Raw genomic sequence first — 17,196 nt, forward strand, 5'->3', positions numbered from 1 at the left:
TAATAGGAATTGGAATAGGAATATTGAGAATATCAATTAACAATGCTTTGCTCAGTAGCATGTATAAATATAACCATTCATTACCAATAATAATTATCGCATTATTCAGTGGAAGAGTTACACTACACATTACAAACTTTATAAGAAGGAGCACCTCCATTAGGACAATCAGGAAAATTGTTCAATACATTTTATACAGGTCCTCAACTTACTACCACAATTGACCCCGAAATTTCTGTTGTTAAGTGAGACATTTAAGTGAATTCTGCCCCATTCTGCAACCTTTCTTGCCACAGTTGTTAAGTGAATCACTGCAGTTGGTAAGCTAGTAACACGGTTGTTAAGTGAATCCGGCTTCCCCACTGATTCTGTTTGTCAGAAGGTCACAAAAAGGGGAATCACATAACCCCGGGGGCACTGCAACCGTCATAAATGCGAGTCAATTGCCAGCGGTCCTGAATTTTGATCACATGACCACGGGGTGGGGGGGAGAAATGCAGCAATGGTCATAAGTACGAATCAATTGCCAAGCATCTGAATTTTGATCACATGACCATGGGGAGGCTACACAGGTGGTGTGAAAAATAGTAACAGGTCACTTTTTTTTCAGCGCCGTCGAAACTTTGAGCGGTCACTAAACGAGCCGTTGTAAGTCGAGAACCACCAATATTCAATTAATGATTGATTTACAGTGTGCGAAGACTACTGATAACTATGCGCCCCTGCCGCCTCACTCTCTCCTCAGCGGGCCCTCCTTCCTCCCGCAGCGGGAAGCCGAGAGCGGCCCTTCGCCTCCGACCGCCGCCGCCGCCTTCCCCGGCTCCAACGGCTCTCGGCCAAGGGCTTCCCCGTTGCCTTGGCGACGACGCACCACGCACGGGTCCGCGCACGCGCCCCTAGGCCAGCTGGTCTCGCTAAGCCCCGCCTCCCTTCCCGATTTGCGATACGCCGGAGCCAGTCGCGGGCGCTCCGCAACCGAGGCATAGAGGTATGAAAATGTTAGACTCACGTCCCGCGGTTTCCTAAACCATATTGCGGGTTCACCTATCGGAAACCAAATCAAGCAAACTGCATGGGGAAAACGGTAAAAATTGTGATCGTCAGGATGCCCAAGCCTTCCTCCCAAGCCTCCCTAAGTCAATTGTAAAAGAAAAACTTTCCTGATTGTTCGAACGGAAGCACTTCTTCTCACGAAGGAGTATAGTATTAACTCTTTCACTGAACCGGATTTTAAAAATCTCCTGGAAGATAGGTATCCTAGCGTCGCTATAAATGGCTAACGTCCCTCCTCCAGAGTAATTCTTGACACTATTCGCTTGTTTAAAATATTTAAATATTTAAAAAAGGGAAAGTAGAAACACGGTGTCTTTAAATTCTGTTACTGAGTTTTATTACACCGCGTTTAGGACCTGGGAGCTGGACATTTGGAGGAAAAAGGGTCCTAAGGTTACATGGAAAAAATGGCTTATGCATCCTACGGAACTGGATTCAAGGAACCATTACAATTTGTTGTTGTTAGTTGCGAAGTCGTGTCCGACTCATCGCGACCCCATGGACAACGTTCCTCCAGGCCTTCCTGTCCTCTACCATCTTCTGGAGTCCAGTTAAGCTCACGCCTCCTGCTTCAGTGACTCCATCCAGCCACCTCATTCTCTGTCGTCCCCTTCTTCTCTTGCCCTCAACCTTTCCCAGAATTAGGCTCTTTTCCAGTGAGTCCTTCCTTCTCATTAGGTGGCCAAAGTATTTGAGTTTCAACTTCAGGATCTGGCCTTCTAAAGAGCAGTCAGGGTTGATCTCCTCTAGGACTGACCGGTTTGATCGCCTCGCAGTCCAAGGGACTCGCAGGAGTCTTCTCCAGCACCATAGTTCAAAGGCTTCAATTCTTTGGCGCTCAGCCTTTCTTATGGTCCAGCTTTCACTGCCATACATTACAACTGGGAAGACCATAGCCTTGACTATACGCACTTTTGTTGACAGGGTGATGTCTCTGCTTTTTAGTGTGCTGTCTAGATTTGCCATGGCTTTCCTCCCCAGGAGCAAGCGTCTTTTAATTTCTTGGCTGCAGTTCCCGTCTGCAGTGATCTTGGAGCCCAGGAAAATAAAATCTGTCACTACCTCCATTTCTTCCCCATCTATTTGCCAGGAATTAAGAGGGCCGGATGCCAAGATCTTGGTTTTCTTAATGTTTAGTTTCAACCCAACTTTTGCACTCTCCTTCTTCACTCGCAACAAGAGACTCTTCAGTTCCTCTTCACTTTCTGCCATTAGAGTGGTATCATCTGCACCAAAAGGCAAAACCATTACAATAGCCGGCCCCTTTCCAAACTCCACCTTCCGAGTTTTTCTGCTAGCTAGAAGGCGAGCTCGGCTAAAAGAAAAGGCTTTAACCAATGAGAAGGTTTGGATTAGGGGGAAGTTGCAATCTTGCAGATGTTATATTGTGATGCAAAGCCTACCTGCATCAGAGAACACCTGGTAAGATAAATCGAAGGGGGAAAAAATGGGGATTTGCCGTTATCTCTTTGCTTTTTAAAAGCAACGACCGATGAGTCTGGCTATTTTTTGCATTCTATTTAGCTGCCTATCTCGAGATGGGCGGCTATACAAATATGATTAATCCTTTTTTATTTTTTATTTTTTAAAATCATGTTTGCCAGCTTGGAGTAGAATTGAGATGCCTGCTGCAATTTGAAAATCTAAATTTCTGGGTGATGCCTGAGCTAGCTAAGCAACCCCCAAGGATTAAAAGCAAAAATGCATGGTTTAAAAATAATTAATGGCTGTGGTGTTCTTGCTTGTGAAACCCACTGGCCATTGATTTTGAATATATATGGACCTAAATCAGCCAGGTTTAGCTTGATTCAGCAGTGGGAAAGATGGGGAGAGCCAGGCTGGAAAGTTCAGTTGAGGTCTATAGAAGGGAGGGAAAAAAAACCCTTTCGAAGAGATTCTGTCTTAATTGGCTTGCCCTTAATCTGCCTAGGAATTTGTTCTTGCTGTTCTCTAGATGATGCTTATGCCATGCCTTGCAATAATGGTGTGTCTTTAAAACCGATGTGGTTTGTCTATGGAGAGTCTCAGTCATCCAGGTCCTGGTTGTCCCAAAGGGTCTTTTTTCAAGCGTTCTTGTTTTTCTTTGAAGACATTTCACTTCTCATCCAAGAAGCTTCTTCAGCTCTGACTTGATGGTGGGGAATGGCAGGATTTATACTCCTTGCAGACAGCTTTGTTGTTTGTATTTTATAATTTATGATTGTATCTTATGATTTATGATTTATGACATCACTTTGTTGTTTGTATGAGAGCTTCTGCACTGGAGACAAATTCTCTGTGTGTCCAATCACTCTTGGCCAATAAAACATTCTGTTCTGTTCTGTTCTGTTCTATCTGTTCCCATTCCATTCCATTCTATTTTCTATTCTAATTCTGTTCTATTTATTTTCTATAAAATTCTAATTCTATTCTATTCTATTTTCTGTTCTATTCTATTCTGCATTCTTCTGTTCTGCATCCTGTCCTGTCCTGTCCTGTCATATCCTATCCTATCCTATCCTATCCTATCCTATCCTATCCTATCCTATCCTATCCTATCCTATCCTATCCTATCCTATCCTATCAAGCCAGCTTTCTCCATTGATTTTGCTTGTTGAAAGCTGGCTGGAAAGGTTTCAAATGGCGATCACAAAACACTGGGACAGTGCAACTATCCTTAATACAGGCCAGTTGTCAAGAGTCCAAATCTGGATCCTGTGACCGTGGGGATCCTGTATCAATTGTGAAGGGTAAGGACTGGTTATAAGTCACTATTTTTAAACTGTCATCGTAACTTGGTTGCTAAGCAAGTGATTGTGAGTTGAGGATTCCCTGAACCTCCCCATGAATTCATCCTGACTGACTTCTCTCGTGTATTTTTCCCCTGTTTCCAGAATACCTGGTTGCAATGGCTGCCGTGGACAGTTTCTCCCTGTTGATGCGGGAGATTGGACGGTCCTACCATTACTGCGTGGAGATGCTGGCGGTTGTGGGTGCTTTCTACGCAAGCAAGGTGTGCGTCACGGTGTTGAGTGACACCTACGTGCTGATCAGGGTGCATTTTGTTCCACGGATCTTTGGCCGGCCTGACTTAAGCAAGCAGTATGGAAAATGGGCTGTAGTCACAGGTAAGGAACACCCCCCACCCCCCGATGGCTTTACGTGCCATCTCTCCATCAGAGTTAAAAGAATGCAGAAGGGTCCTTGTTTTAACCCAGGGGTAGGCAACCATGGCTCTTTTATGACTTGTGGACTTCAACTCCCAGAATTCCTGAGTCAGCTAAGCTAACCGTTAGCTGCTGGAGGCATTGGAGTCATTGGCTGAAATGCTCTGAAAGGCTGAGCGCCAAAGAATTGAGGCCTTTGAACTATAGTGCTGTAGAAGACTCCTGCGAGTCCCTTGGACTGCAAGGCGTCCAAACCGATTAGTCCTAGAGGAGATCAACCCTGACTGCTCTTTAGAAGGCCAGATCCTGAAGTGGAAACTCAAATACTTTGGCCACCTAATGAGAAGGAAGGACTCACTGGAGAAGAGCCTAATGCTGGGGAAAATTGAGGGCAAGAGAAGAAGGGGACGACAGAGAATGAGGTGGCTGGATGGAGCCACTGAAGCAGTAGGCATGAGCTGAAATGGACTCCAGAAGATGGTAGAGGACAGGAAGGCCTGGAGAAACGTTGTCCATGGGGTCGCAAGGGGTCGGACACGACTTCGCAACTAACAACAACAACACAGAAGGATACTGGACATTCCAAGTACAGGAAGTCTTCAACTTACAACCACTTGTTTAGTGGCCATTTGAAGTTACAACTTTTTTTAAAAATCCCATTTATATCCCGCCCTTCTCCGAAGACTCAGGGCGGCTTACAATCTAAAGCACAATGTGCTTAGCAATAGCCTTCATTCTATGTATATACCTGCTTATTAGGGCTTTTCGCCGCCGCCCCCCCACAAGTGGCATTTTTACAAAGTCAGTTTATTGCCCCCAACAATCTGGGTCCTCATTTTACCTACCTCGGAAGGATGGAAGGCTGAGTCAACCTTGAGCCTGGTGGGATGCGAACCTGCACTGATTGCAGGCAGCTGGTGTTACTTAAGGAGGCATTAGCCCACTGCTCCACCAAGGCCCTTTGTCACTTTGTCACTGAAAAAAGTGACTTACGACTGTTTTTCAGATCTAGGACTGTTTGCAGCATCCCTCATCTGGATGCTTGGCAACTGGTTCATATTTATGCCGGTTTCTGTGTCCTGGGGTCATGTGATCCTGACCGGCAAAGTCAATGGGGAAGCCGGATTCACTTTACAACGGCTTTGCAGCGATTCACTTAACAATTCTGGGAAGAAAGGTTGTACAAGGGGGGCAAAACTGTTTAACAACTGTCTCACTTAGCAGCAGGAATTTGGGGCTCAACTCTGCTGTAGCTGAAATGTGGAATGCCAGAAAAAAGGCTGGCCGGGGAATTCTGGGAATTGAAGTCTTCCCAGTTGCCAAGGTTGAAAAACGCTGGTAGATGTTGGTTTATCGATTGCTCCTTCTTGGCAAGAGGATCTCCTGTATCCCCCTCTGCCTCCTGCCTCCTTTTCTCTGCTGGGTTGACGCTGCGCCCCACGAGTCTCTGCTTCCTTGCAGGAGGAACCTCGGGCATCGGCCTTGCCTACGCTAGAGAGTTGGCCAGTTATGGAGTTGACCTCATCATGATTAGCCGGAACCGGGAAGAATTAGAAGCTGCCGCTAAAGAGATCATGGAGACTTACAACATCAGCACCTTGACTGTCGTGACGGATTTTAGCAGGGGCCGTGAGGCCTATCCGGTCATCAAGAAGGCTCTGGAAGGCAAAGCGATTGGCGTCTTAGTGAACAACGTTGGGGTGCTCCACCCTCTGCCCGATTCCTTCACCAGTTTGACAGAGTCTCAGGTTTGGGAGTTCATCAATGTAAATATTGGAGCTGCCAACATGATGGCACACTTGGTGTTGCCGGGCATGGTGCAGAGGAAGAAGGGGGCCATTGTCAACGTTTCTTCTCTCAGCTGCTGCAATCCCTGTCCCCGGTACACAGCGTATTCGGCCTCCAAGGTATGTGTCAACAGGGAAAACAGATGTCTGTGGGTGTTAATTTTCCTAACCGGACTCAGGAGGGCACATGAGGTCGTTGCTCCCTTGTCTTAACCTTTGAGTACAATTTGCCTATCAAGTCGGTATTAAAAAGAGAGCAAGTGTAGGAGAAGAGAAGGCAGAGCTGGTGAGGGTGGAGTCAAGCATGTCAGCAGTCTAGAGTCATTACGCTCCACAAAGGGTCTTAAGTTGTGGGTGTCAAATTCATGATGTCACGTGATGTGTCACGGCTTTTTTCCCCATCGCCGGCAATGGGGTGGACGCGGTTTTGGCATGACGCATCCAGCCTGCGGGCCGGCAGTTTGACACCCCCTGGTCTAAGTCCACTAAAAGGTGAATATTTGTAGCTCAGGATTGAGCTGAGGGGTCCTTGACACACTCTGGGCTTGATTGCTTTCTTGCAGATGTTTCATTACCCAAACCAGATAACACAATACACACTGGTGATGTGGAATTATTGACGAATTACCACTAGTTTATCAAATACTTAGGAGCTGAGGGCTTGGCAGCCCAAGGAAACAACAGCCAATCTCCAGCCATCAACGCACCAATCAGCCAATAGGAAGGCACCACATAAACACGATTCGCAGAACAGCCCAAAGCACGTATTTCAGTAGAGAAATTCCTTGAAGGTGGTCTCTAGCACGGGTCCGGAAGCTCAGAAATCTCTGGTCCCGGTGCCTGAACCAAATTCGATTCCACTGATGAAGTTGTCTGATTTGGGGAATAAAATGCCTACAGGAGAATAACCAAACTCAGAACACCAAGATCTAAGTCCAACCCCTCCTGAATTCCATCGGCCCTTTTCTAACGCCAATTTAATATTGAACTTTAGTTGACTAGATTCTTGGGCACAGCCTTGAGCGTGAAAGCTTTGCACTGCAGCTTAACATTTTGGCCCTGATCCTTTTGCGCCCGACAACAGTTCCCTGTTCTGGAGGTGGAGAGTAGATTAGGAGAAGATCCCATCTCTACCTCATTGACATATTGGCCCTTTGTATCCAGCTTGTGGTGAATTTTAATGTTCTAATTTATAAGGCTCAATGTTTTTAAATGATTTTAATTTTTAAATTGCTTTACATTGTTATTTTATGATGATGTAAGCCACCCAGAGTTGCTAGATAATGAGATGGGCAGCATGCAAATTTAATAAATACTAATAATAATTTACCCAAGAGTAATAGTCTCAGGTAGAGCATGGACTTCAGCAAGGAGAGCCCCAAGGAATCTACGCTTCATCTATTGAGTAGTCCTCAAAATATGACTCTAATGGAGTCTACCTAATGGAGTCATGACAGTTGTAAGGAAGGAAGGAAGGAAACAGGATAGAAAGGAAGGAAGGAAGGAAGGAAGGAAGGAAGGAAGGAAACAGGACAGGAAGGAAGGAAAGAAGACAGGGAGGAAGGAAGGAAGGAAACAGGACAGGAAGGAAGAAGGGAAGGAAGGAAGGAAATGACAGGAATGAAAGAATGAAGAAAGGAAACAGGACAGGAAGGAAGGGAAAGACTACAGTACCCAAAATACTAATCATTTTGCCAAATTTTGGTAGCCTGATTCTTTGAAGCTTTGCAACTTGAAAAACTGGGTGTGGGTTATCCACCCTGAGCTATCAAATAGTTTGATGTTAGAATTGGAGTTTGGTTATTTGTTGGTTGATTCACAGAGCAGGCTTAATCAGGTCAAATCTGAGCAGCTGCAAACAAATAAGAAGCTAATCTGGCTTAGTGTTAACCTCGGTTGCATATTTTTATGACTTAACTTATTTGACTCCATTTGTTTAATTGCTTTATGGGCTCACTGTTGCATGAGCATCCAGAAAAGGAGTTAATTAAATTAATCAATTAAATGTATGACCTATGGCAGGGGTAGGCAACCTTGGCTCTTTTATGACTTGTGGACTTCAACTCCCAGAATTCCTGAGCCAGCCACGCTGAGGGAAAAGGGAGAGGTTTCCAAGCTGAGCCATGCTGGCTCAGGAATTCTGGGAGTTGAAGTCCACGAGTCATGAAGGGGCCATAGTTCCCTCATGCTGGCTCAGGAATTCTGGGAGTTGAAGTCCACGAGTCATGAAGGGGCCATAGTTCAACCCCTGCTGACTCAGGAATTCTGGGAGTTGAAGTCCACGAGCCATGAAGGGGCCATAGTTCCCCCATGCTGGCTCAGGAATTCTGGGAGTTGAAGTCCACGAGCCATGAAGGGGCCATAGTTCCCTCATGCTGGCTCAGGAATTCTGGGAGTTGAAGTCCACGAGCCATGAAGGGGCCATAGTTCCCCCATGCTGGCTCAGGAATTCTGGGAGTTGAAGTCCACGAGCCATGAAGGGGCCATAGTTCCCTCATGCTGGCTCAGGAATTCTGGGAATTGGAGTCCATGAGTCATAAAAGAGCCCAGGCTGCGTACCCCTGATCTAGGGAGTCAAGTTGTCTTCCACCCTCACTGTTTCATTTCTTTTATGGGTGTCCCTTCCCTATCCTCAGACTTACCTGGATCACTTCAGCAGATCACTTCACTATGAATATGCCTCTCAGGGCATTTTCATTCAGAGCTTAATTCCATTCTTCGTTTGCACCAATGTGACAACGCTGAGTAGCACCTTCTCTAAAATGAGCTTTTTTGTGCCTTCTCCTGATGAGTACGTCCGTCATGCAGTCACCACCCTCGGTGTCTCCCGAAGAACGACAGGATACTGGCCGCATACACTCCTGGTAAGAATGCTTTTTCTTGTAGCTTCTTTACATTTTGTCTTCCTGTCATCAGAAATAGCCGATCCAAGATTGGGCAGGAGTTTAAAACATGAGCTAAGCAGCCCTTTCTCATGCAGGATTCCCTGAGAGATTAAAAAAAAATAAAATAAAACAACCCAGCACGTTTTGAACTTGGCACACCACACAATGTTAGCTAGCCTTTGTGTTGCTGGGAATTTGTACCCACCGCAACTCAACTGCCGGCCTGCTGCTTTATATGGCAGCAAAATGTGGACTGTGTAGGTTAGAGATGATTTGCATTCTGAAGTTTTTCTATTTGTTGCCATGTTTATGCAAGGGTTTCCTGAAGAAATGTTCCATTTTCTAATTGCAAAATTATTTAAAGGATTTCTTCAGGGCAAAAAGGTTGAGAGAGGCTGAGCCACTGCCTTAAGGTGCAGTGATATTTAACAGAATACCAGAGTTGGAAGGGACCTTGGAGGTCATCTAGTCCAACCCACTGCACGAGCAGGAGACTCCATACCATTTTGGACTAAAGGGTGTCCAGTCTCTTCTTGAAAACCTCGTGATGGATCATCACAACCTCTGAAGGCAAGTCATTCTACTGGTTAATTGTTCTCACTGGTAGGAAATTTCTCTTTAGTTTTAGGTTGCTTCTCTCTTTGATCAGTTTTTATCCATTGCTTCTTGTCCTGCCTTCAGGTGCTTTGGAGAATAGGTTGACCCCCTCTTCGTTGTGACAGCCCTTCAAATATTGGAAGACCGCTATCATGTCAACCCTAGTCTTTCTCTTTGTTAAACTAAACATTCCCAGTTTCTGCAACTGTTCTTCCTATGTTTAAGCCTTTAGTAGCTTGGGTCTTGCTTTATTTTATTGCTCAAAGTCTACAAAAGTTTCTACCTTTTCCTTTTGAAAAATAAGGTATAGGAAGACGTGGAATGGAGACAAATTCTCAACCATTTTGGATTTTAATTTATTTTACTACGGTAAACAGAATTATTGTTAACAGTTTAGTTGTAGAAGAAGTTGTCTTCTGTGTGGAAAAAAACCCCTTCTTTTATCTTACAGATGATTTTAGCAAGGTGTGTCCCTGAATGGTTCTGGGCTTGGATGGTACCCAAAATAAAATGTTGCCAGAAGTCACTTTGAAAAAAATGTCTGTGAAGATCTTGCCTTGAGCACCAATAACCTCTTGAAGTTTAGACTGACTATAGCTTCTTCACACGGATTCCTTTACGCTTGCATTATTCATTTGAAATCATGTACTTGAGACTTGAAGGAAGTTTAGCTTGGACGTAGCTGAAAGAAGACACTTGAAACAAACGTTTAGTAAGCTGGCCTAGTAGTATTCTCCAGCCTGAGGCATCACTTATGTAGAATTTTTCATGGTTCCTCAGTGAGAGACACAAGAAACCTCTGTGGATGATGGAACAATTGAATCGTTGAAGAACTTGGGTTCCCAAAGAGCAAAAAGAAAGAACTATCTGCCAAGAGGGCATTGCAGATCAACTTTCTCCAACCTTGTGTGTTGGGCTACAACACTCATCAACACCAATTGAATTATCTCTGTTGGGAGTTTGACGCAACATTACCTTCGAAGGTACCCAAAGATACAACTGTTCAACAGCGATGTCCTTCTTCAAATCAGTGCAGTCTTGTGCTTTATCAGGGTATTGTTGTATGTATGAGGTCTACAACCTTCCTTTGGAGTGGACAGTGCTGGGAGAGATGTTAGGATCTCAACTGACATGGCTGTCTCATGGGGATGTTGGAGATAGGGTGGCCCAGAGTCTTTGACTTTTCAGCCTCGCAACCAATTTCTCAAACTGTCTTGCTCCAGAGGTATTAGATTCCTTCTCGTCTTATCCTCTGCTAGCCTAGTAATCCTGCTGGCTGGGAGGGAAGAGAGTGGTCCTCCAGTGTGTCTGAAGTGGGTTAATTGATCAGTTGTAGGAGGCTCCTGAACAATTTGACTTGAGCATCAATTCGGCTTAATTTCTGTGAAAGTTGTCATGGAAATATGGGTCTTCTGCCCAGGCAGGGTGGCTGATGAACTGCTCGTGGCGTCACTTGAGTTCAATGTGCCCTCTGAAATCAGGGCACAGTAATTTTCAAATCCTGAGGTAAGACAGGTAGCCAGAGTGGAGGGAGCCCCTAACTCGTCTTTTTGTATCCTTAGAGACTACTGAATAAGGATTGATAAGAACAAACAGCTCTGTTTCCCAACATTTTGGAGACAGGAGACACAGGAATGAAAACTGTAGAGTGATATAAAAATAAAGTAGTTAATAAGTGCCGTAAACAGGGCTAGCAGCCGTAGACCTGGTTTGTGTACCCTGTTTAGCCCTGATTTGTGAGCCATGGTTTGGTGAGTAAACCCACTTGCTTGGGATCACACAGCATCAAAAGCCATAAACCATGGTGGACAAACTCTACATAATATTCTAAAACAAAGGCAAATATGCCACTTTACGGGTTGATTATTAGATGAACAACTAGCTCTCAAGATTTTGAGTGATCTAGGCCTATGAATCAATTCATACTTTCCCCCCCTTCAACTAGCAATTTGCTGGCTGTGCAAAGCTATTTAAAAGATGTTACTTAGTCCTCAAAACAAGTAAACTTCCTGCTTTACAGCAAACTACTTTCTACCATATATTATACCTGGAGTTATAGTCATGATATCAAACTGAACTGGATCATCTTTTTTTCTTTTAGTCTTAGCCACAACATCAAGTGGTTTGAACTGATGTGTGTTTGCTCTAGTAAAGTCTTACTCCTACGGAAATATTTGTGGTTCTTGTTTATATATATATTTTAAACTGTATTCTGTTCCATTAGGACTAGCAATGACAACAGCTAGTAGAAATAAAATAGGAGCTAAACCATAGAGTTTAAAACATAGCAACAGAGTAATTAAGAATACAAAAGAGAAAATATACAGTAAATGAATTTACATGGCAGAAAGATACATGAATAAAAATGTTTACTGCATTTTGGACAGAAGGGCAAAATACAGAACAATTTTAATATTTAAATATCTAATATTCCTGAGCATCCTTATTCCGGACCAAATAAATGCTAGTAGAGTACAGTAGAGCAGAATAGAGTAGAACAGAACACAACAATAAAATCAAGACTGAAAGGGACCTTGGAGGCCGTCTAGTCCAACCCCCTATGCCATTTCAGGTAAATAGTTGTCCAATTTCGTCTTAAAAACTCCCCAGTGCAACAATAAGCATATTTCTGGTATAAATGTTTATTATATAGATCCAGAATAATCATATAGAATAACAGGTCACATGGCAGAGCGTAAACTCCAATATTCGCGGTTGCTGCGGGGAAATTCATATATAACTAACTTAGCTTTTTATCAAGTTGGATACTATACATTTAGGGGCTTCCAACTTGCAATTCCTATTCTTCACAGCAACGCTGCTGAAAGATGCTGGGAGTTGTAGTCCACACCAAAGGGGCGTCCTGGTTTGGGGACAGCTGCCGGGAGCCCCTCGCTTGCCTTCAAGACTACACGATCCACAATGCATAGCGGCGTTGGACGGCCAACCGCTCTAGGCTACGCGCACTCACCGAAAAGGCCACCGTCCGTTGGCTCGAACGCAACTCCGCCTGTGCTCTGGGAAATGTAGTTCCTCCGGCCGGCCAGTTCTTCGTGGGGGAAACGGCGCCAGGACTACCCGTCCCAGAAGGCGCCGCGCTTCGCCGTCGCCCGTTTTTCATGGAAGGAGCTTCGCCGACGCTGCTTGGACCGAGCTGAGGGTCTGGCTGACGGGAACCGCGCTCGCCCGCTCGCCCTTCCCGGAGCTCGTCGCGCGAAGCCAGAGGCCCCGAAGCGCTGAGGCGGCGGTGAGTCGGAGCGGGCCGTGGGGAGGGAGCGGGCTGGGCGGGCGTCGCTGCCCTTCGGGCCCCGGTTGGACTTCGCGGCCCGGTTCCGCTCGCAGGGGAGGAGGGCTCGGCCGGCGGCTGCAGGTCCCCCGTCAGGAGTCGGAAGGGGCCGGGAATGCAGGCAGTCCTCGACTTACGACCACAGCCCAGCCCGGAGTTTCTGTTGCTCAGTGAAACGTTTGCTGAGTTTTGCCCCGTTTTACGACCTTTTCTGGCCGCGGTTGTTAGTCACGCGGTTGTTAAGTGAATCAGGCTTCCCCATACTCCGGGACACTGCGACCGTCGTAAAATACGAGTCACTTGCCAAGCGTCCGGATGTTGGTGGCGTGACCAGGAGGAAATGCTGCAACGGTCGTAAGTGTGAACGACGGTCATGAGCAGGCAGATCAGAGGTTTTATCTTTTAGCAAGCCGTGGAGAAAAAAGCTTACTGCGGATTTGATGATTTAGAGCAGGGCTCTTCAAACTGGGCCCTTCGATGACTTGTGGACTTCAACTCCCAGAATTCCTCAGCCAGCTTGTCTGGCTGAGGAATTCTGGGAGTTGAAGTCCCAGAATTGAAGTCCACAAGTCATCGAAGGGGCCACGTTTGAAGACCCCTGCTCATGAGCCACTTTTTTCAGGGCGGTTGTAACTTGGGTCGGTCACTAAACGGACTGTTGTAAGTCGAGGGCCCCCTGTAAAAGCTGTTCCTAGACCCTCCCTGCGCCTAGAAATCTAGCCTGTCAGGGAGAAGGTCTGCCCTATATGCAGGGAATCCCAGGATCCACGCATTGAGCAGTGCAAACGATAACCTACCTTTCTTTCTTTCTTTCTTTCTTTCTTTCTTTCTTTCTTTCTTTCTTTCTTTCTTTCTTTCTTTCTTTCTTTCTTTCTTTCTTTCTTTCTTTATTATTTAAATTCCATTTATATCCCGCCCTTCTCCGAAGACTCAGGGCGGCTTTACAAACTAAATTATTAAATTAAATTAAATTAAACTTAGCAGTAGCCTTCATTCTATGTATATGCCTGCTTATTAGGGCTTTCACACACACCCCAAGCGGCATTATTACAAAGTCAGCTTAATTGCCCCCAACAATCTGGGTCCTCATTTTACCTACCTCGGAAGGATGGAGGGCTGAGTCAACCTTGAGCCTGGTGGGATGTGAACCTGCACTAATTGCAGGCAGCTGGTGTTACTTTAAGGAAGCATTAGCCCACTGCTCCACCAAGGCATTTGTCATTTTTTTTTAACTGTTGGCACACTGGCACACGTTAAAAATGAAATTCTGTTGCCTGCTCTCAAAAGCGTACACATGCACAACACACATCTAAACATGCTATATATGTACATAGTTATACATACATACATGCAACCCCTGCCGCCTTTGAGGCTTGTCTTCCTGTCCGTTGTGCCCCATCCCCGCCAGCAAACGATGGCCTTGTAACCCAGCGGGACCGAAGGCGCCCAGCTTGAGAAGGATGGAGCATGATGGAGTTTTCCCAACCAGGAGCCGGGAAGCCCAGGTTGAAATCTCCCTGTATTCCTGGGATCCTCGGGCTGGGTTTACACCATGCAAACTCTTGATGAACGTGATGAGGCAAAAGCGGATGTCTTTGTGGTTGCAGAGTTGTTTTGCTCCCGAGAAAATGAGGAGGGATTGATGGGGTGGAGAGCAGGCTGAGTGCGGGGCTGGGGTCCCAGCAGAATCCTGGGTGCAGATCCAGGCACTGGGTGAGCTTTTGCTTTCTCAGCACCTAAACAGGGTGTGAGGATAACATGAACAAATAGGACAGGATGGGGGGTAACTATCTGGCAGCTTTGTGGAAGGAGAGGAAGGCTGTGTATTTAATAAATCAGCCTCTCAGTCTGCAGAAATAGGCACGCTGCCTTCAGCTCAGTCTGTAGAGTTGGGCACACTGATTTGTTTATTAGATTTTTGTCCCACCTTTATTGCTGTACAAGTAACTCACGCAGTTACTGGACACAGCATTTCTCCCTTCTCTTTTTCTCCACAACAACCCTGTGAGATGAGTTGGGCTGAGAGAGAGGGACTGGCCCATAGTCATCCAGTTGGCTTTCATGGCTAAGGTGGGACTAGAACTCAGGGTCTCTTGATTTCTAGGCCAACATCTTAACCACTACTCAAACTGGCTTCATCTCAGTCTGCAGAGTTGGGCAAACAGGCTTCATCTCGGTCTGCAAAGTTGGGCAAACGGGCTTGATCTCAGTTTGCAGAGTTGGACAAATGGGCTTCATCTCGGTCTGCAGAGTTGAGCAAACTGGCTTCATCTCGGTCTGCAGAGTTGGGCAAACGGGCTTGATCTTGGTCTGCAGAGTTGGGCAAACGGACTTCATCTCGGTCTGCAGAGTTGAACAAATGGGCTTCATCTCGGTCTGCAGAGTTGAGCAAACTGGCTTTGAGTTTTGCATAAAGGAGCTTTAAGAAGTGTTTTTGTTCCCACCAGCCTCTACAATGGAACAGCCCAATGTGGAGGAAAGGTTGCAGGAACTGGTGCTCAACTAAAAAAACCCACAAAAAACCCTAAAACAAAACATTGGCCATGCTTCCCTTATGGTGGGATGTATTGGCCGGTGTAATTTGAAATGGTGGGAGTTAAAATGTTAATCCTCCCCTTGAGAAACAGGCTGTTCAGATTTTTAGGAAGATATGAAGCAAGTATGTTCACAATTGCAGGAGTGGGAGAAGGGAAGGAAAATGTAGTACTGGCCAGGGGAAGAGTAATTGCAATATAAACTTAAAGCGTGCAGTTAATTGCCTTTAGCTGCTCAGAATTATTTATTAAACTTTTATGCTTCCAGACTCTCAACAGCTCTGGCTGGTTTTCCAATTGGATTGCAAGTTAAATCATGAGATAACCACGATCTATATTGATTGAAAGTGGTGAACACTGTATGTAGGATTAGCACTTAGAATTATATGCCCAGCAATATCTAGGAAACCTAAAGAAAGACTGAGTATAGTTTTTTCCGGATAGGAGAAAAAACCCCACTAACACGGAAGGATGAAATTTAAAATATTTTCCTCCTCCGTTTCACGGTTTCTTGCTTGTCAATATCAGGCGTCAGGGTCTGTTCTCTGAAATAGTAAGTCTGGGCTGCGTCATATAGATTGCAGATGGATACTTACCTGACTAAATGCCTCTGATAGTAGATATTTCTCATGTCAGAATGATTTATTATAGAGAAAGGAGGTTACTCTCTGACATTTGTGTGTGTTGAAAGTTGTTCCAAAGAGAAAAATCCCTGCATCTAGTCTAAAATAATATAACCCAGATGCATGAGAATTAAGAGCATGCTCATTAGCCTCTTTCTGCTATCATTGGTATTTCCTCAGAATTGCCTACAAATTTGTTTTCTCTTTGGAAAACTTGTGCATTCAAAAGTCTCTCCATCTCTCTCTCTCTCTCTCTCTCTCTCTCTCCCCCTCCCTCCCTACACACACACACACACACACACACACACACACACACACACTTTCATTGCCTACAGTAGAGTTATCTCAGGGGTCTTCAAACTTGGCCCTTTTATGACTTGTGAACTTCAACTCCCAGAATTCCTCAGCCGGGCATGTTGGCTCAGGAATTCTGGAAGTTGAAGTCCACAAGTCATAAAAGGGCCAAGTTCGAAGACCCCGAGTTATCTCATGTTTTTCTTTATGACAGGTTTTCTTCTGATTATCATGTGAAAATGAGAAGAAAACCTTCAATGGTGAGGAAAAATGCTCTTGTTGCATTTTATTCAGTCTGATTGGGATTCTGACAGTGTGGTTAAACAATGGGTGTTCGCATAACATGCTAAGCCATGGCCATTATAATTTATAAACCACAGTAGCTTGATTCACACAACACACTGAGTTATAAAGCAAGCTGCTACATTTTTTTTAAAAAAAAGTGTTTTTGTAGATATGCCTGTCTGATTGTCATTGTGCTCTGTTACCCTACTCTCTGTATTATGTATTAACCTTTTAGGTTTTTGATTGCAATCCTGTGTGCCGTTGTTTTATTTTGAATGGAGTTTGGTTGATTTCTAGAATTTGAAATATAATGAGAATTTTGTTTATCCGTGTATGCTGGATTTCAGTGTATTAATCAGAATGGGTTTTAAAATACAGGTCCTGTTTGAAAAATTCTCAGGAAACACTATGCCAAAGATACTATGCCAAAAAGAATGAATGAGGCATGTTTTTAAAGGAAGAGACGTGGAAGTCACTAGGAAGAGTGGAAAGAAGTATATTGCAGAGTGCCACGGTTAGGTGTGGAGTTATGCTAGTGGGAATATGCAAAAAAAAAAAGTTGGTGCAAAGCTGAAGCAAAACCATTGCAGCAGAAATGAAACATGATGTATACAGAGAAAAAGATAGTTGCAGAGATTGTAGTCAGATCAAGAAGCAGGTAAGATTAAAAGAGGGAGGGAAAATGCAGAGTGATTTTGATGGACAT

The 17,196-nt window shown here is 44.9% G+C and overlaps 2 protein-coding genes across 7 annotated transcripts in view; both read left to right on the plus strand.

Annotated features, from left to right (window-relative positions):
* Positions 1–2,319: 2,319 nt before the first annotated feature.
* On the plus strand, positions 2,320–11,639 carry HSDL1 (hydroxysteroid dehydrogenase like 1). The gene is made up of 5 exons (XM_081336273.1): positions 2,320–2,475; positions 3,927–4,160; positions 5,661–6,106; positions 8,623–8,850; positions 9,920–11,639. Exons 2-5 carry the CDS (start codon positions 3,941–3,943, stop codon positions 9,998–10,000), a joined length of 975 nt encoding a protein of 324 aa, XP_081192399.1. The 5' UTR covers positions 2,320–2,475; positions 3,927–3,940; the 3' UTR covers positions 10,001–11,639.
* Positions 11,640–12,496: 857 nt separating this feature from the next.
* The window catches only part of MBTPS1 (membrane bound transcription factor peptidase, site 1), a 53,215-nt gene continuing 48,515 nt past the window's right edge, over positions 12,497–17,196 (plus strand). For 3 of the 6 annotated variants that reach the window (XM_081336056.1, XM_081336060.1, XM_081336061.1), the window contains exon 1: positions 12,501–12,715. The gene's annotated coding sequence lies outside the window, so the exon portion shown is untranslated. Of the gene's footprint in view, positions 12,716–12,751; positions 13,109–16,934; positions 17,149–17,196 lie in introns of those variants that run through there. The other 3 variants (XM_081336062.1, XM_081336059.1, XM_081336058.1) reach the window with 3 other exon arrangements.

Source organism: Vipera berus (assembly GCF_964194415.1).
Source record: "Vipera berus genome assembly, chromosome: 10".
NCBI classification, from domain to species: Eukaryota; Metazoa; Chordata; class Lepidosauria; order Squamata; family Viperidae; genus Vipera; species Vipera berus.